At 55.3% G+C, this 18,042-nt stretch overlaps 10 protein-coding genes across 10 annotated transcripts; 6 read left to right on the forward strand and 4 right to left on the reverse strand.

Annotated features, from left to right (window-relative positions):
* Positions 1-74: 74 nt before the first annotated feature.
* Positions 75-1,060, reverse strand: L969DRAFT_90826 (uncharacterized protein). The gene is made up of 5 exons (XM_014709581.1): positions 928-1,060; positions 793-872; positions 575-735; positions 318-522; positions 75-256 (listed from the first exon to the last, which is right to left on the reverse strand). The coding sequence occupies exons 1-5, from the start codon at positions 978-980 to the stop codon at positions 126-128; spliced, it is 630 nt and encodes a 209-aa protein (XP_014565067.1). The 5' UTR covers positions 981-1,060; the 3' UTR covers positions 75-125.
* A 2-nt stretch (positions 1,061-1,062) lies between these two features.
* L969DRAFT_54923 (uncharacterized protein) lies at positions 1,063-1,961 on the forward strand (the record flags this gene model as incomplete). Its single annotated transcript, XM_014709582.1, has 7 exons — positions 1,063-1,275; positions 1,335-1,389; positions 1,446-1,489; positions 1,541-1,590; positions 1,641-1,730; positions 1,778-1,859; positions 1,908-1,961. 7 exons carry the CDS (start codon positions 1,063-1,065, stop codon positions 1,959-1,961), a joined length of 588 nt encoding a protein of 195 aa, XP_014565068.1.
* A 166-nt stretch (positions 1,962-2,127) lies between these two features.
* L969DRAFT_20242 (uncharacterized protein) lies at positions 2,128-4,029 on the reverse strand (the record flags this gene model as incomplete). The annotated part of the gene is made up of 2 exons (XM_014709502.1): positions 2,128-3,790; positions 3,845-4,029. The coding sequence occupies 2 exons, from the start codon at positions 4,027-4,029 to the stop codon at positions 2,128-2,130; spliced, it is 1,848 nt and encodes a 615-aa protein (XP_014564988.1).
* A 130-nt stretch (positions 4,030-4,159) lies between these two features.
* L969DRAFT_105890 (uncharacterized protein) lies at positions 4,160-5,950 on the forward strand (the record flags this gene model as incomplete). The annotated part of the gene is made up of 3 exons (XM_014709583.1): positions 4,160-4,214; positions 4,268-4,423; positions 4,473-5,950. The coding sequence occupies exons 1-3, from the start codon at positions 4,205-4,207 to the stop codon at positions 5,948-5,950; spliced, it is 1,644 nt and encodes a 547-aa protein (XP_014565069.1). The 5' UTR covers positions 4,160-4,204.
* Position 5,951: 1 nt separating this feature from the next.
* L969DRAFT_90830 (uncharacterized protein) lies at positions 5,952-6,923 on the reverse strand. Its single transcript, XM_014709584.1, has 2 exons — positions 6,232-6,923; positions 5,952-6,179 (listed from the first exon to the last, which is right to left on the reverse strand). The coding sequence occupies exons 1-2, from the start codon at positions 6,894-6,896 to the stop codon at positions 5,993-5,995; spliced, it is 852 nt and encodes a 283-aa protein (XP_014565070.1). The 5' UTR covers positions 6,897-6,923; the 3' UTR covers positions 5,952-5,992.
* A 166-nt stretch (positions 6,924-7,089) lies between these two features.
* L969DRAFT_97240 (uncharacterized protein) lies at positions 7,090-10,028 on the forward strand (the record flags this gene model as incomplete). The annotated part of the gene is made up of 9 exons (XM_014709585.1): positions 7,090-7,176; positions 7,226-7,545; positions 7,604-7,635; positions 7,687-7,794; positions 7,844-7,890; positions 8,118-9,146; positions 9,205-9,564; positions 9,613-9,807; positions 9,885-10,028. The coding sequence occupies 9 exons, from the start codon at positions 7,090-7,092 to the stop codon at positions 10,026-10,028; spliced, it is 2,322 nt and encodes a 773-aa protein (XP_014565071.1).
* A 33-nt stretch (positions 10,029-10,061) lies between these two features.
* L969DRAFT_55036 (uncharacterized protein) lies at positions 10,062-11,680 on the reverse strand (the record flags this gene model as incomplete). The annotated part of the gene is made up of 5 exons (XM_014709586.1): positions 10,062-10,102; positions 10,153-10,467; positions 10,522-11,140; positions 11,195-11,335; positions 11,471-11,680. 5 exons carry the CDS (start codon positions 11,678-11,680, stop codon positions 10,062-10,064), a joined length of 1,326 nt encoding a protein of 441 aa, XP_014565072.1.
* A 982-nt stretch (positions 11,681-12,662) lies between these two features.
* L969DRAFT_97242 (uncharacterized protein) lies at positions 12,663-13,340 on the forward strand (the record flags this gene model as incomplete). Its single annotated transcript, XM_014709587.1, has 3 exons — positions 12,663-12,917; positions 12,972-13,080; positions 13,135-13,340. The coding sequence occupies 3 exons, from the start codon at positions 12,663-12,665 to the stop codon at positions 13,338-13,340; spliced, it is 570 nt and encodes a 189-aa protein (XP_014565073.1).
* Positions 13,341-13,737: 397 nt separating this feature from the next.
* L969DRAFT_97243 (uncharacterized protein) lies at positions 13,738-14,717 on the forward strand (the record flags this gene model as incomplete). The annotated part of the gene is made up of 4 exons (XM_014709588.1): positions 13,738-13,756; positions 13,882-14,021; positions 14,252-14,377; positions 14,436-14,717. 4 exons carry the CDS (start codon positions 13,738-13,740, stop codon positions 14,715-14,717), a joined length of 567 nt encoding a protein of 188 aa, XP_014565074.1.
* Positions 14,718-14,829: 112 nt separating this feature from the next.
* Positions 14,830-17,987, forward strand: L969DRAFT_90838 (uncharacterized protein). Its single transcript, XM_014709589.1, has 3 exons — positions 14,830-15,842; positions 15,901-17,032; positions 17,084-17,987. Exons 1-3 carry the CDS (start codon positions 14,975-14,977, stop codon positions 17,928-17,930), a joined length of 2,847 nt encoding a protein of 948 aa, XP_014565075.1. The 5' UTR covers positions 14,830-14,974; the 3' UTR covers positions 17,931-17,987.
* Positions 17,988-18,042: the final 55 nt, after the last annotated feature.

An 18,042-nucleotide genomic window follows, 5' to 3' on the forward strand; every position in this document is an offset into this window, starting at 1 on the left:
CCGACGAGCAAAGGCGGCAAAGCTCAAAGCGCCAAAGACGCGACGTCAATGCATCCATCATGCATGCATGCATCACCAGGAGGCGCATCCAAGCAGACGGCATCATACAGAGCATGCATTGGCGGTCAGATAAACTTGTTGTCCTCTAGATACTTGACTAGCTGCTTCACCGCGTCTTCTACAGAGGTATCGTTCGTCTTGATGTGCACCTCTGGCTTGTCGGGCGCTTCGTAGGGCGCCGTGATGCCCGTAAACTCTGCAAGTCGACAGGAGAGTCATCAGCACGACGCGCTGCTGATGCAATCAGGCCGACTCGCCTTTGATCTCGCCTGCTCGCGCTTTCTTGTAGAGTCCCTTGGGATCGCGTCTCTCTACTTCTTCGAGCGTCGCATCGACAAAGACTTCGATGAACGCCAGCTTGGACTCTTCGTGAATCTTGCGCGCAGTCTCTCTGTCGGCCTTGTAGGGCGAGATGAAAGCTGTGATGGCGAGTGTAGACGAAGAAGCGAAAAGCTTGGACACCTGCGCAAGACGCGTGTGAGCCCTACGGGTGAGCGTGGAAGGCTGTGCTCGCCTCGCCAATACGTCGTATGTTCTCGTTTCGATCTTGTACGGAGAAGCCCAGGTCCTTGTTGAGGCCGAACCGGATGTTGTCGCCGTCTAACCGGAAAGCTCTCTTGCCAAGCTGAAGCAGAGCAGCCTCGAGGGCGACGCCAATGGTCGACTTGCCAGACGCTGACCAGAACCCGACGTGAGCCCATGTTAGCTCCTTTGACTGACAGGCGAGCGTACCTGACAGGCCCGTGAGCCATATCGTTGCACCTCTTTGGCCTGTCAATTTGATCCTGTCCTCTTCAGAGACCGTGGACGCGCTGTTTCGCAGCGATGAGTCAAGCCGGGTGGCGTGGCAGATGACGTGAGACTGACTGCCATGTCAGATTGGTGCCCTTGGTCAGCGATCCGCTAGCAGGAGCCGCCATGATGCTGCGAGTGAGCCAAGAACACAAATTGAAGGGAGACCGCGCGCGACGAAAGCCAAAGACGACACTCGACAGGAGAGGAATGGCCTACCATGGATCTCAGCCCTCGGCATTGTCCACACCGACCTCGCCAGAGCGGAACTCGCGCGGTGGCGGACTAGGATCCTACGGAGGCTATGCGGGCATCGTGGCACCCTCATCGGGTCATTCGCCCTTTGCTCGTCCAGAACAATTCGACCGTCCCTATGTCACCTCACCCGAGCAACGCTCGCGCACTCAGACCCTGGAAGAAATGGTCAGCTCATCTGCGAGGACGTGCATGCTACGTGTCTGATGGCGCGCCAATGTGGGCAGTACTCTGCACCGGAAAACTACCTCGAGATCGAAGTCAGAGATCCAAGGACGCATGGTCAGTTCGCTGCCGCTGGCTCCATCTCTCAGCTGAAGAGAGACTGCTCGCAACAGAGACAGGCCGAAAGATGTATACCGACTACGAAGTGACATGCCGCGTGCGTGCCTGAGCGCGTTTGACGTCTATCCTGCTCATCTCTCATCCCCAGACGAACATACCTGCATTCAGCCTCAAGTACTCCACCGTCCGACGGCGCTAGTAAGCTCATCTTGATCAAGGACGCCTTCACGGCCTGACAGCGTGAGCAGCTCGGATTTCGAGGCGTTTCGAGATATCCTTGAACGAGAATCGACGCGCGTCAACATCCCCCCTTTGCCTGGCAAGGTATTCACCAACCGGTCAGTCTTGCGTCATGCTCTCCCATTCGATCTCATAGCTGTGGCAGATTCACGGAAGAAGTCATAGAAACGCGGCGAGAGGGACTCGAGCGTTTCTTACAGATCGTCGCTGGTCACCCGCTGCTACAAGTGAGTATACCTCGATGGCCTCGCCAGTAAACTAAGCAGGCTCTGCAGACGGGCAGCAGAGTCTTGGGTGCATTCCTGCAAGATCCTTCGTGGACGCCATAGCGCAGTCGGGCGGTTGTAAGATGTCACATTATGTACAGGTTCCAGAATGCATCATCCATCACAAATGCAAAGACGACAAGATTCACAATACGTAGTTTGTCTATGGATTGGTCTCGGGCAGACCCATTCTGCCGATCTTACCTGAATCCTTCCCTTTCTGAGCCCGTCAGGCGCGCTTTGTGGTCGATAAGCTCTCGAGAGTCGACTCCATCGAAGCTTCCTCCAAGTCCAGCCAGCTCTGAATTTGCTTCGCGCGACCCGGGGTCGGCTTGTGCGACGGATTGAAACAGCGCAGCTTGCTAGAGCTAGTAGACCATACGCCGGTCGCAAAGTTAGAGCAGTGACGCTCGCAAGCGTGTGTGCTACAGTCCGGATCAGGGTCGGCCCGACAGCCGTCGCCGGCGCATTTGCCTGAAGCTATGACAGGGCCGAGCTCGGTATCCTTCTGCCGAAGCATAGCGATGTAATTGCCCAGATGACGATTCGCAACATCTTCGTAGAAAAAGGTATGCTTGAAGACCAATCCGAACATCTGTCTGGTGGATCGGGTAGCTGCGCAGATATCGTAGAGTGTGTTGTAGCGGTCGTGCGCGAATCTTCGGAAGAGGGTGGGGCCAGCCGGTACAACGAGCTCTCTGACCACGAGCGACCGGGGCTCCGCCTTTTCGTCCAACTGAAGAGCCGAATGACGCTCGATTTCCTGCCACACTAGATCTGACGGCTTATAGGCCCGCGCTTGCGAGTTGCCCCATTCAAAGGGCGCGTATCGATCGGCCCCGTTCTTCGCGTTATGAGCCGCGGCAGCGAGCGTCTGCATCCTCCTCGTACATTCTTGGACCGACTTTGCCTTATCCTCGAACTCCTTCAAGAGGTTCTGGGCGATCTCGTGGTTTTTCTCCGCATAAAATGCTTCCAAAGAGGGGACCATCGAACTGATGAGCCACGGAGGCCGCATGTCCGGACAGAACGGGATCTTGCTCATGTTGCATGTATCTTCGAACACCTCACAGAGAGGACTGCACGACTGGATTTGCGAAACCCGGTACGTGTGGCGTTGATAAACTCGTCTTCTCAGCTCAGAGCGCCGAGAGGTCTCTGCCAGCTGGACGTGCTTGTCACCAAGAGCTGCTATGCGCAGCGTTTTTTGGAGGTTTTGCCAACGCTCATCGAGCTGTTCCTCGCATTCGTCACAGGGCGTGTTAGCAGAGTGGTCATATTTGGCGAGCTCCTGTGGACTCAGGCTGAAGATATCGAGGGAACAGGTGTAACATTGACGATTGAGCAGTCGGACTGCTCTGAGTCGAGGTTGTCGGGCAAATGTTTTGGGGCGAGGTTGTCGGAAGAGAGTGCCGATGGATGCGTGACAGATTCTATCCCATTCATGAGCTCTGCTAGCAATCGCCGCCCACCAGGACTGCTCTGAGAAGAGCACAGCCCGCCAGAAGCGACAGACTGCTTCTATGTTCATGACTTCTCTGAACTCCTCGAAATCGAGCTGCCAGGCCACTTTGAGGATGAGCTCTGCAGGCAAAGACAGCGCATTCGTTTGCCTGGGCTGTAAGGCGCGATCGTCGTTGATGAGTCGCTGCAAGCGTTTGACAAGGGTAGCCTTGTTCTTGGGCAGCGCATCAGTCGTACGGATGCCAAGCTCGAATCGCAATTTGCCAAGTGGCCAATGTTTAACCTCGCCGGCGTGCCAGCAGGCCAGCAGTTCTGCTTCGGCATACAACTTATTCAGCTCTTTTGTCAGGTCGGCTTGTGACAGTGTCTTGAGTCGAGTCTCCTCGTCATCGCGTCCAGACGCATGAAGGGCTCGTATTGTGCGCGTTCTGATGGTCGCGATCAGCCAAATATCTAAGGAGGTCTGACGCGAATTGACTGACCGCAATTCGTCGAGGGTCATGAGACCGATCTCTGCCTTGCTTGGCAAGCGCGTTGACGTCGTCGCGGCAGTCTGGCCGTCGCTGGATTGTGAGTTTGATCCGGGCTCTGAACTCGTCGCATGCTGATCAGTGTTGTTCATGTTCGAACCAGAAGCACTGTTTTGCTCCTCTGAGAAGGCTTCCATTGAATTGATTTAAGGCAATGAACGCGTTCGAAGATGAGCCGATGAAGAGCGAGCTCGAAGCAAGCTGCAAGCAAGTCGCGGTTCGCGCGCGACGTGATTCCATAAAAAGCCTCGTCCACAAACTCTTGACGTGCGTTTGAGGTGCGTCTTAGCGAACACGGGGTCGCCGCAAGGGATGACGGAAGGTAGGCAAGCATGCTCAATCCGCCGACGCAGCATTGACTGTCATATCTCGCAGTGGACAAGGAACGCTGGTTCGTCTGCACGCATCGGCTGCCGAGTTCGACCGTGCTGCCGACCAATGATCATGTCGTATCGATCCTGCTGCAGGCAGCAGAGCTGCTGCCGCAGAAGAAGCTTCAATTCGAGCAGCAATTCGTGGATCGTCCTGAGCGTCAGCGTTCGTCTCATTCGGGCGCAACACGAGCTAATCTATCTTGCAGCGGGTACGCAATTGCTCATCTTTCTAAGAGATGGACATCTACCGCCCGACGGAATACGCTATGCGCCTTCCTATGTGGTCACACGGACGCCTCCGACCGGTATGGCATCAGAGAATTTGCCCATGGAGACGAGAGACGAGTTGCGGTTCGGCAATGCTGACCTCGAAGTCGTCACGACCCATTCTGGCTTTCTTCCGCCTATCACGCCTGACCGTCCCGTCGATCCATCGGAATGCGATCTATCACGCTATAGAGTGAGATACAGGCTCACTCGGGGCGGCATGCCTCAGCTCTGCGTGGTCTACTATGGTCGAGATCCATCGAGAATGGCCAATGCCTTGACGGGCCAGATCCCGCCTGAATGTCGCATCCCACCCAATCAAGGTTGGGAACGTCAGCCCATGAGACGGTATCCTCTTCCGGGAATGGACATGCCTCAGGGCAGTACCCACACTGCACCGCCGCCCATGGCCCACTCGCAAACGCAGCAGAGAGACCAACACGCACAACAAATGATGATGGCTGCCGCTGCCAAAGCCGCTCCTCAGAACGGTGCCTCAGCTCAACAGAGCCCTGCAGTACCTACATCGACAGTTTCACAGGGTCCAACATACTCACAGCCATCTGCACAAGCACTGGCTGCGCAGCAACAGGCACAACAGCAAGCTCAGCAGATGCGATATGCTCACCAGCAAGAATTGCAAAGGCGTGAGATGGCACAGAGACAACAACAAGAACAGCAGCAGCAGCAGAAAGAGATGGCGCAGCGACAGCAGCAAGAAGTGCTGCAGCAACGACAGATGCAGGAGCATTTGCTTGCACAGAGGAACGCGGCAATGCAACAGGCGCAGCAGATGTCGGGCATGCAGACCGGTCATGCCAATCCTATGCCTATGCAAGCCGCCATGACGCCACAGCAAGCTGCTCTGATGGCGGCGCAAGCTCGCAGCGGTCCTGCTATGAACCGTTCGACGCCGCAGCAGTCAGCCCGTGTGCCTCCCTCTGTCCAGCAAACGCAGCAGATAGCTGCCTATCGAGAGCAACAGCAACGACAGGCAGCTCAACGTGCTCCACTGCAACAGGCACAGGCTAGTCAAGCAGAGACACCGGACTTACAGGGCGATGCGAGAGATCTCTGGACTGAGCGACAGCTTGCTTTGCTACGCTTACAGCGTAACCAGGCGATGATCAATCCCATCTTTGATGCCCACTCGACACAGCAGCTCTTGCTGCATCAGGCTGCGCTCATGGGCGCCCTGCCACCCAATGCAGCTCATGCGCCTGCAGAAGAGCTGCTTGACGAGAAGCACAAGCTCAAGGCCGGGCCGATGCCCCTGGACGATTACAACACGCTTCGGACTCAGTCAAAGGCAAACCTGGCCGAAAAGCTCGAGAAGCTGCGATCAGAGTGTGACGTGCTGACGCAGACACATGCTGCACGCATGGCAAGCCTGCGTTCGCAGCCAGGTACGGTCTGAAAGGGGTTTTTCATGCAAATGTTGTTGTCATGCATACTTGTCTTACAAGATACGACGTTTGCGAGGTCTCACACCGCCAATTTTGATTGGCGTAGCGTCTATGACTCGGGTCACGAGCTCTCTCACTCTGTTGCCGGGCTCGGTGAGCATGGCCGCATGGACTGCATCCCGCCCTTGACCGAAGCCAGAATAGCTCACTTCGATCGATGTTGGCGGCGCTCGCTTTGTCCTGGCGTGACTCTCAGCAAACACGGCGTGATAGAGACCGTAGCGAGACATACTTCCACTGCCCTTTGGCGCCTTTGATGGCGTCCATGCCCTTGTTCTGAATGAGGCCATCGATGAGAGAGAACATTTTCTGCGAGGTCTGCGTGCCGGCCTCGTAGCCTCCCCGTTGACCTTTCTTGAAGCCGAGCTGACCGGCAGTGACAGTGAAGACCGGTTGACCCGGCAGAGAAGGTTTCTCCTGCTGGCTCTGCGTGCTGGACCCTGCAGATGCGATGACACCAGGCGGCGGTGGGGCGACTGCGTAGCTACTGAGAGCGCCCAGAGAGCTGTAAGAGCTTCCGTAGGAATCCTTTGACCATGATCGGCTGTGCTTGTCGCTGACTGAAAAGGTCAGGATGGTGTTGTTGCTCGTCGAGTGCACATGGAGCGTGTAAGGCGCTCTCGCTCTCGAGAGACCCCGTCCGCCAAAGCTGAACGGGTTCAATGAGGGTGTGTTCGGTTGACTGGACGGTTGTAGGTCTCGGCCGGGCTGTGAAGCTCGTCTGGCGGGTGCTGAGGCGGGTTGAGAGGCCAATCGCCTGAAGAGATCAAGATCTATGCCAATGGTTTCCTTTGTTGTCTCTGCAGGCGCTGCTGCTGGGTCTGTAGCAGATCCATCTGCTCTCCGCCGGGCTGTGCTTGCAAAGTGCCGCCGTCCGAGCTGTGTGGCTCGCTGCATAGTCTTCAGTGTGCCGTCGATGCTGTCGCGACACGAACAATCGAAATTGTTGAAGCCCAGAGAAACCATCGCTTCACCCCCCTTTCGCAGACAAGCTCCTCTTCTCAGAAGCTCTATCGCAAGAACAAGCATGCGCTCTCTTCTCGCTGTGTGCACCTTCCTCGCTCTCGGCCTCGTGCGATCAACTCCAACCATGATATCAGAAAGGGGCGACGTGACCGGCGAGCTATCCAAGCGATACGAGACTTACACCAACTATGCTTTGTCCATGATCAGCAGTGTATGATACATATGCAGCTTGGTATCCGATCTACTGACACTTTGAGCAGCGCGGAGTTCGCTTTCGCCTGGCGGATGGCTCATGGGGTCGGCCGAGCCCGCTATTCAGCAAGCTCATCCAAAAGTTCACTGTCATCAAGAAGAAAGACTTCTTCGACGTGTCTGCAAACTACGAGTACACTGTCGACTTTGCTATCCTCTCTGGCGTTTCTGCATCCTTCCAGTCCACGTCACTCGTTCACAAGAGCGAGCAAGTCTCTCACATCATTCTCGACTGGGCCACTCGCATTCAGTTCAGTGGAGCAGCTGGACAGGAGCGAGATGCGATGAGTCCGTTCGAACAGTGCTGTACGGTTGTGTACAATTACGAGCAAGTCTACGCCTCGCTTTGGGGGTTGTCATCGGTCAGCTGATTCTCGAACGCACAGCATTCCGGTTTCATTCGATGGCAAGCAGATGTGTCAGTCGCTTATTCGAGATATCGCTCACAGATGGCTGATGAGGAAGCCAGGGATCCTCTCCTCACCCTACAAGCCAAAGGTGTCAGTCGATTTGGTGTGCGGACGCGACCATGCTCTTGCCTTTCCCTTCACGGCGCAGTGCGAGGACTTCGTGAAAGGTCTAGCCAGCGTGGTCCCGAGCAGCTTGTTCACTGACGTACGGACCAGATTACGAGAGCAAATTCGCATACACAGACATCTTGATCGATCATCATGTCGATCTGCTCGATGGCAACCTCAAGCCTATACCGTCCAGAGGCTGATCACATTGCATTCTCCCTTGTCAGCGCCTACAGTCACGCTTGTGACTCGTCTGACGCGATGAATGTGTGAGATCGCGGCGATCCACAGAATATAAGCATGCAGAGATAGATAGCCAGACAGATGGATAGATTGATAGATAGATAGATAGACCCCCACATTACGAACAACGACCCGACAGGTCATCAAGAACGTGGAGAGTGCGAGCAAGGAATCCCTCATCGCCATGTCGATCACGGCGCCCATTACAGTCGTCTCTCAAGGCTCGGCCCGAATGGGTCTATCGACGCAGACGTTCAACGATAGAGTACCGTCGGCGCGCTTGGACAAGTCGCTCTCGTCGACATCGAGCTGTCCTTTCCAGCTCGAGGTCATCCTCGATCCAAGCCGACGAGGAGGCTATGTGTACTATGCGGGAGAGGATATCACCGGGGTGATCGAAATCTCGCGAAAGCCTGGAATGAGCAGCGGGGGAGGCAGCAACGAATTACCCCGCGCCAGGATTGATCTGCACCAGGCTTGGGAGAGCCGGTGCTTGTTCCATCAGTACGCACTCGCAGAAGGGAAGCAACGATTTGTTGGCACACGGAGTATCAACGTCGTGCCGCGTCACGAATGGCATCGATCCATTTCACGCTCTGTGCTACACGAAGGACCGATCACCTTGCTCGCTCAGAACGATCCTGACGATCAGAGGCAGCAAGTGCCTTTCCATGTAACGCTACCGCATCGGATAAGTAGCGATCAGTGTAATGCCAATAGCGCTTCCTTTCCAGTCGACCGCGTCAAACTACGCGCGACCAGACGGAGCCCGCCACCGACGATGATGAGCGATCAGGCCATCGTGGAAGCCTACCTAGAAGCCGTCTTGCTCCTCGACACGTCTCACACTGACATCGAGATCAGCTCAAAGGATGCCATGGACCTCGAGACGGGCTGGATCAAGCCAAGTCAAAACCGACTTGTCACTCGAAAGCTGTTCAAGACGATGACGAGCGACGACTATGTCGATGACTACGAGGTCGAGGGGATCCCGACGTTCGTGAGAGACGCTACGGCAGACAAGTACGTGCCCGACGGACTGCAGATCGTCGCTTCCAGGTCGGTGCGTGAGAGGCTACGGACGCAGGGCAACTGGCAAGTCTTCAAGCACCGCTCGGAAATCAAGAGCTCAAAGATCTACCGCGACATTGGTGCTCTCACCAGTACGGTCAGTTCAATTGCATCATCTGTCATCCTGGCTGATGGATTCGTACACGTTCTGATAGGTGGCTATTCCGAGTGGGCTCAAACTCGACCGAGGCACCCTGACGATCCCCATACATATTCTACTGGCATACCAAGGCCAAGCGCGCAAAGTCAAGCCGATGCAAGTGCAGAGCGCTGTCGTCAGGCTACTCTGTCGGACGAACAGTCGTGGGGGAGCAGATACAAAGCCGACACAGACGATCGATACCATCAAGGAGCAAGCTTTCCTGCTCAGCACATCCCTCATGCCAGGCGCAGCAACGCATCACGAGATCAGTATCGATCTAGGTGTCCCTCTCGAAGAGCGGCAGCCGGACACGACGCCGAGCTTACTCGCAAAACAGACGCCTACTTTTCGAATGCCGAACATCGAAAGAGATGTGAGTCTGGCGGTAATTCACCGGAGCTCTTGCTGACTTTGCGGACAGTATTTATTGACCGTCTCTGTGAGATGCGAGTATCACACTCATCAAGCGCTTCGGAGACCTATACAGCTCCTCGCAGGTGCGATCAACGATCCGCCAACTTTTGCAGATTCTGTCGACTATCAGCTCCCTTCATCCTCACGGCTGGAAGAGCTGCCCTCATACGAGGTGGTATCTTATGCCAACATTGAACGTTATGTCTTGTCACCCACATAACTTGTTTCTGTATTCACATCCAATGTTTTGACGGTTGACGTTCTTTTGCATTGTTTTAGTACGTTTCTAATTTCTTTGTGAGGCCCGCTTGGCTCTCGTCGAGGGATGTTGATACACGACTCACCACGAGCGGTAGAGGTCGAGTCGGGGGCGTTTTGTTCGAGCACAGAGGAATGATGCGAAGCAGGGTTGAGCCTGCCTGATTTGCCTTTCGAAGGGCTTTTCCGAACGAAAGTCTATTGCTTGAGCTGTCTTGGCTTCTCCCATGGGTATGCGGCTGCGCAGAGCGTCAAAACACACTCTTGTGAGCCGGTAAGAGTCACTCACGGTTGCCGAAATGACCGTAGCAGGCTGTTGGGCCATACTTGACAGTTTGCAGGCCGAGCTCTTTGACGATCACACCCGGTCGGAGATCAAAGTTGGCCTGGATGATCTTGACAATCTCGGCATCGCTCTTCTTGCCGGTACCGTATGTGTCGACAAAGATGGAGAGCGGCTCAGCGACGCCAATGGCGTAAGAGAGTTGGACGAGAACACGTTTGGCTAGACCGGCCGCGATGACTGACTTGGCGATCCAACGACCCGCGTATGCGCCTGATCGATCTACCTTTGACCAATCCTTTCCGGAGAATGCACCACCACCTGTTGCACGGTGCGTGAGTGATGTTCGCAATTTGTACAGAGAGCGCAGCTTACCGTGAGCACCCCAGCCGCCGTAGGAATCGACGATGATCTTACGGCCTGTAAGACCGGCATCACCTTGAGGACCGCCAATGACGAAACGGCCAGATGGCTGGATGTGGTAGACGGTCTTGCTGTCAAGCATGTTGGCAGGAATGACGGCCTGGATGACCTTCTTGTACACCTCGGATCGCAGGTCTTCGGTCGAAATCTCCTCTGCGTGTTGTGTGGAGATGACGATGGTGTCTACACGCTTTGGCGTCACGGAACCGTCCTTTTCCTTTTGATATTCGATTGTGACTTGGGTCTTTGTGTCTGGTCGAAGCCACTTGCAAGTGCCAGTTCGTCGCTCTTCTGCCAGCTTACGGTTGAGTGCGTGCGCGAAAGCGAGCGTCATGGGCATGAGATCAGGCGTCTCGTCGGTCGCGTAGCCGAACATGATACCCTGATCACCTGCACCGTGGTTCTCGAGGTCACCGTGGTCGAGACCTTGTGCAATGTCGGGCGACTGCTGCTCGATGGCGACGAGGACGTTGCAAGTCTTGTAGTCGAAGCCCTTTTCAGAGTCGTCATAGCCAATGTTCTTGATCGTATCGCGGATGATCTTTTGGTAGTCGAGCGGTGACTTTGTCGTCTGCTCGCTCCTTCATCAGCTCTGCGCCTCGTGCAGATTCGCAAGAGAGCGTACAATCTCGCCAAAGACCATGATCATGCCAGTCTTGCAGGCAGTCTCGCAAGCGACCTTTGACCAAGGATCATCTTTCAGGCAAGCATCCAGAATTGCATCCGACACTTGATCGCAAATTTTGTCAGGGTGTCCCTCGCCGACCTGCGCCATTCCAGAGGGTCAGCACATAGCTTGTCAGAGCTGGTCTCGAGTGAGCTTGCCGACTCGGAGGTGAAGAGGAATCTGTACAAGCAACCGTTAGCTCGGGCGCACGTGCGAGTGCATATGCTAAAAGACTTGCCTGCCTTCGCCGAGCGGCTCTGTTGAGCGTGTCTGGTTAAGTGACATCGTATGAGCTGAACCTGAGATGGACCGAGCTATATAGACGCTGGGCAAGTCGGTCAAGGTACGCAACTTTTTTTTGATGCGAAGAGCGCGCAAGGCGTGATTGTGGTGACGTGGCAAGACATGATCAGATGAGACGGCAGTCCCATCATCGTACCACATATTCCTCACTCATAGACACTGACTCAATCTCTGCAATGCACATATCTTATCATGCAGCAAGCTGGTACAATCGCAAGCAATTGCCTGTCAAATCGTACCAAATATGACCATATTGCCAGACCTCGCTGCCTTGCCAACGGTAGCTTCCTCCTCTCTTTAACTTTGTGTCGCTGCCTCGTCGCCTGATAGCAAGCCAAGCCAGTAAAGCTCCTGTGGCTTGCTAGATCCCTCGCCCTGACGTATGCCTGGCCTAAGCCAGAATAAATCCGAGAATTTGCGCAACACGAAACAGGCAGAAGCATACGAGGGATCTGTGTCGCATCTGGCTCAGGGAGGCGAGGTCGCCAAGGCCGCGGTGAGCCGAACGATCGAAGAAGGACAAGCGTCGGCACAGATCGTGCGCACGCCGCAAAACGCAATGGTCGTCAGTGCTCTGGTCTGGCGAGTGACGACTGTTGAACGCAATGTTTAGCGGTAGACGGTACCGGCCCCTCCTGGCGCGATGAATGTACAGGTTATCGACATGGAGGTGTTGCCTACGACGATAGTATGGCTGTTCGAGGCAGATGTTCTAGCCAGGGTATTGCCAAGTCAGTCTGCCTTTCGTCCGTCGAGAGATATTGACAACAAACCTAGACTATGCCGCGGATGATGAGGAGAAGCGGAAGCCGCTGCATTGCGGCTCTGCCATCCACTGGATCGAATTTCGGTACAAAGTTCTCAAAGGCGTCGACTTCATCTGGACGCGAAAATACGATGTGATCTGCGGTTCCGAAACTCCAGCGTGTGCTTTTGTCTGGCCTGAAAAGGGTGGCTCGTCTGACGGCGACGAGAGGCTGTGCTGAATCGAAGCAGCCAAATGGACGTGCCGAGTCTACGCTCGACGCAGGGTAAGCCGAGCAATGACGAACGTGCGCATTGGTGTTTCACAGACGTCTTGTTCTTGTATGCCGCGCTTCTGCTGTGCAACGATTGAGCGAACATGCTCACAGCTTTCTTGTGTGTGCTCGCCGTAGCACTGCGCGTCGTCATAGCTATTCCGCCCAGTGCTCTGCAAGTAGATACGCTCGATATACCACTGCAATATGACTTTGGCTGGCCGGCTCGACGACGGACTTGCGAAGGATCGGGATCGGTTTGGATTCACGACATTCCCACGATCGCAGTCATCAGCGCGGAATTGCTCGTCAGACCCGGTTTTGTCAACCTGACTATTGACCGATGGAACGTCCTGATTGTGAGTCATGACGTTTTCCGAGCAAGCGTCTATGTGAAGCATGGGCTTGTGCAGACTGGCCGATCAAGCCCGCTGGTCAATACACAAGTGCTTCGGCAAACATTCAAGCCGTACAGCGTCAATTACACGCTCGAAACAACGCTCGCGGTCAATGTCATGCCTCGTGGGTCGCTTTCGAGCTCCGTGCATGCGAGACAGCACTGATATACGGTGCCAGAACTGATCGACCTGAAGCAGATGGACTGCTGTCACGCCGAGGGATCGATCGTCTGGTCAATACTGAAGACGGCAGACAATGTTACGCCCTTCCATCGGCACAGTGTGCGTTACCTTGTCTACTGCGGACCGTACCATACGAACTGTGCGAGCGTCTACACGCAGCCGGGTGAGCGCTTCCAGCATCGGAGTATTGACCGATTCTGATGATCTGCCGGGCAGTATCGTGGCAATGTAATGCGTGAAACTTTGCTTGAGCAGATTGGCCAGGCAGCGGGCATTAGCGCTGATGCGAGACCCTCGCTTGTCAAACATTGCATCTTCTGCCTGACTCGGGGCAGTCGTCTGCGAGATGCTAGGTGAACTTGAGACCAGGCCAAGCAAATCAAGTCTGCTGGCCACGAGAGGTTGCCGTATGCTGAATTGTGAGCTTCAGATGAATGATCAGTCACGATGTGCTGAGTAGCGGATGTGTGCACTGTGCGCTGCCGAGAGGATTCAGGATGTCACGACAGGGAGAATCGAGGTTGTCCAAGCCAAGGAGGAAGAGACGCGCTGCTAGCACTGTCGACCCGCCCGTCCTCGCATCCTTGGGTCCGAGAGCATGCAGTCGCAGGCCAAAGGTAAGGCGTGAGCAGCTCTCACATCATCAGCCACACTCTTGCGCACATCCCCGGACCCCGGAAAAGCTAGGCAGAAGCGCAAAAGGGCAAGATAGCTGACTCACGAGCTTGTCCATCTTGTACAGTGCCGCGGTCGTTCGTACTGCTTGCAGAGTTGGAGAAGGGCGAGAAAGGGATTGGAGATGGCTCATGCTCGTACGGACTGGGCGATGGCGAGGGGATGGACATGAAGAAGTGGCAGGGTACGATCATTGGTCCATCACATGTCAGTCCCCTTGCCGCTATTCTGCCCCTCTGTCCAGCTCTGCTTCGAAACATGCCACTGCTTGCCGTGTCAGCTCTGCCTCCCAGTAGCGCAGCAGCGTTGGCTTGCCATCGCGCTTCAAGCCCGATGGCCAGGCTATCTGCTCAGGCCATCCGCATACCTTGCGTACAAGGCATCACACGACTTCACCGGAGAGGTCTAGAGAGGCCAGAGGCTGATCATACAAGCAGAGCGTACACGAGAACAGGATATACAATCTCCTGCTCATCTGTAACGATGACTATCCGGACGCTCCGCCAGAGGTGAGATTCACGACGCGCATCAACCTGCCTTGCGTCAGCCCGACAAACGGCAAGGTTAGCTCTATTGTGCTCGACTATCACAAGGATAACTAAAGCGGATCGTTCTTGACAGGTCGAGCCACGACTGCTCGCTTGTCTTGCGCAATGGCGACGAGGCTTTTCAATCGAGACTGTTCTCGTCGAATTGAGGAGGCAAGTTGGAAGCTCGTTCATCAGATGCAGTCTGGCTGAAAGCGGCGCTGCGGCAGAGAGATGGCATCACAGAATAACAGAAAGCTACCCCAGCCTCCAGAAGGCTCGTCGTTCTAGACAGCGCGCACTCGTCGCGCACCTGTCAGGAAAGAGCGAACATGATCGAGGCAAACGACCAGAGCTCTGCCCGTGCATTCTGTAGACTTGTAGGGTGACATCCTGCTGCCACAATTGAACTGTTTCTCTCGTTGTCTTGCGTGAGTCTGCTCGGCGGTCACGGGCTTACCATCATCCTTCGCCTTTGCTGCAACGCGCCGCGCAACGCAGACGATCGCGACGCCCGAGAATGATGACAATGGCTTGCGAGCGCTTTGGCTTTGTCAAGCGATAGCTGTACTCCCTTGCAGTCTGCTCACGCCAGCTTCAGCAGCACGAGGGCTGTAGAAGGACAGCACAAAGATGGCGTTGACCAATTGCTCCTGCTCGTGCGGCGTCGCTACAGGCGACCAATCACAGCTTGCAGACCTTCCAGGTCGACCAACACGGCGAGAGGACCGCACTCGAGCGCCCTCGCTGTCCAGCAGGAAGGCGATCAGCTGGCTGTGCCTGGGACTCTTGTCTATTTCCGGCTTAGGTGGTGCTCAAGCCAACAGCCTGCTGGCCCGCCCGAACGAGCACGGGCGCTCACTGCCGGCGTCTGAACACCTCGAGAGGTACAGTCATCATGGCCAAGTGAGACAGCCAGCCAGGCGAGAGTATGACACGCATCATTACTATGTCGTCGAACTCGATGCCGCTCACCAACTGGCGTGGCATCCCGATGGACCCGCTCAAATAGCTTCATCACTAGGGGCAGAGCTAGTCGAGCAGCTTGGCGAGCTGCAAGATCACTACCTTGTTCGAAGTGCGAAGCCGCTGTCCCGTCGCGATAATGACGAACACGATGCTGTGCTTGCTCGCTACGCTGCGCTAAAAGAACGCTCAGATCTGATCAAGCGCTCCGACGATCACGGGGCTGCTATACTGTCGCTAGACAAACAGGTCCTGCGTCACCGTGTGAAGCGCTTCATGGAACTCGGTGATCTGTCCAATGAAGTTTTGCCGCGCTCGCCACAATACCCCGGTGCAAAGCAAGACAACAAGCCTGTGCCCAAGTATCTACGCATGCTCGCGGATCGCTTCTCCATTCCAGATCCCTTATGGCCGAAGCAATGGCACCTCGCCAATGACGACATGCGCGAGAACAGCATCAATGTACCGCCAGTCTGGGAGCAAGGTATCAACGGGTCTAACATCGTCGTCGCTATCGTCGATGATGGCCTTGACAGCGAGTTCTTCCTTACGTCAGCAGTACCCACTTGGCTGATATGGTCTACCGCTCGCAGTGCATAGCATGGACTTGGAAGATGCCTTTGCAGCCAAAGGATCGTGGGACTACAATGACCACACCAATTTGCCGGAACCGCGTCTATCTGACGATCAGCATGGTACACGGTGCGCAGGAGAGATTGCTGCTTCCAAGAACGACGTCTGCGGTCTCGGGGTGGCATATGGAGCAAAAGTGGCGGGCATACGGATCCTGTCTGGCCCAATCTCGGATGCCGATGAAGCTGCTGCATTGAATCATGGCTATCAGGTCAACGATATCTACTCGTGCTCCTGGGGGCCGCCAGACGATGGAAGATCGATGGAAGCGCCCAGCAGGCTGATCTACAAAGCCATGCTCAATGGCATCCAGAAGGGTCGGGATGGCAAAGGAAGCGTCTTTGTTTTTGCAAGCGGTAACGGCGGTGCCCTGGACGATCAGTGCAATTTCGATGGTTACACCAATTCAATCTTCTCCATCACCGTTGGCGCAATCGATCGCAAGGGTCATCATCCCTTTTATTCGGAAGCTTGCGCTGCCAACATGGTCGTTACCTACTCGTCCGGCTCAGGCGATAATATACATACGACGGACGTCGGGCGTAACAAGTGCACTGATCACCATGGCGGAACCAGTGCTGCAGCTCCGATCGCCGCCGGCATCTTCGCTCTCGTCCTACAAGTCCGACCCGATCTGACCTGGCGTGATATGCAGTACCTCTGCGTACAGACCGCAGTGCCCGTCAATACGGACGAAGACGACTGGCAGACCACGCAAGCTGGTCGACCGTACAATCATCGGTACGGCTATGGCAAACTCGATGCATATGCCATCGTCGAAGCCGCAAAGAAGCACAAGCTCGTCAAGCCACAGGCATACTGGTCTTCGCCCGACCGGGAGAGCGCACTGTCACTGTCCAAAGCCGGCGTATCGACAGAGATCGATGTAACGCGGGAGATCCTCAAGAATGCCAACTTTGGCCAGCTCGAGCATGTCACTGTCATTGTCAATATCACCCATTCGAAGCGAGGTGACGTCGAAGTGATATTGGAGAGTCCACATGGCACGCAAAGCATTCTAGCCCGGACGAGACGCTACGACTCTGCTAGCACTGGCTTCCCGAGATGGAAGTTCATGAGCGTCAAGCATTGGTCAGTCGCTTGTCTCAAGGTGTATATACCCACTAAGCCTATGTGCGACAGGGGCGAGAGTCCGCTCGGCAAGTGGAAGCTGACCGTGAAGGATCAAGGCGACTCGCAGCAAAATGGCACATTCTATGCCTGGCAGCTGGATCTCTGGGGCGAGAGCGAAGATGCCTCACTCGCGAGGCCATTCAAGATGGCAGACGATGCTCAAGTCATACTACCCAAGCCTGGCTCGCTTGCAGATCTCAACATGACCGACCCAGACGCACAGGACAAATCCAATGATGACTTACTTGAGCTTCAGCCCGGGCAGACCGATGCTACCAAAACGATACCTAAACCGACGGAGCATCTTCCGTCGAATCACTCCCAAGCGAACCTCGATAAGCCTGCACAGACGGAGAAGCCAATCAGCGACATAGAGGAACCTCATGCTGACGACAAGCCGCCTAGCACTGAGTACCTGGACGATGACAGCGAAGACGATGGCTATCTCGGTAGCATGTCGTCCATGCTGGCCAACCAGCGCGGCTTCTTCGCAACAGTTGCAGGCGTCGTTCTCACTGCAGGCTGTGTCGGTGCTTTCCTCGTCATACGACGCAATCGATTACGAAGACGAGAAGCGATCAACCGACGTGGTTACTTCTTCGAATCTGTGCCTGCCGCAGACGACGAGATGGGTCTCAAGCGAGGCGCTGGCGATGCTTCTCTTGGCGGTAGAACGCGCGATCTCTACGACGCTTTCCAAGTGGGCGACTCGGACAGCGATGACGAAGAAGGGTTCCGTCAGTCAGAGTCATCCAGATTAGTTGGACGGAGTCTCGATCGGCAGCGACAATCGCTCGGTGAGCCACCTGCTCGACAGTCTGCACAGCTCGCAAGTGCAGATTCGAAAGCTGTATAGCCTCCATGCATTCGATGTTGTAGCTCTTCTTCAACCGTCACGCGAGTAATTGACGCGAAGCGCGTCACTCGACCGCCTCGTCGGTACTGATTTTGGTCGATGAGCAGATGAG

Source organism: Mixia osmundae, assembly GCF_000708205.1.
Source record: "Mixia osmundae IAM 14324 unplaced genomic scaffold scaffold_14, whole genome shotgun sequence".
Taxonomy (NCBI): domain Eukaryota; kingdom Fungi; phylum Basidiomycota; class Mixiomycetes; order Mixiales; family Mixiaceae; genus Mixia; species Mixia osmundae.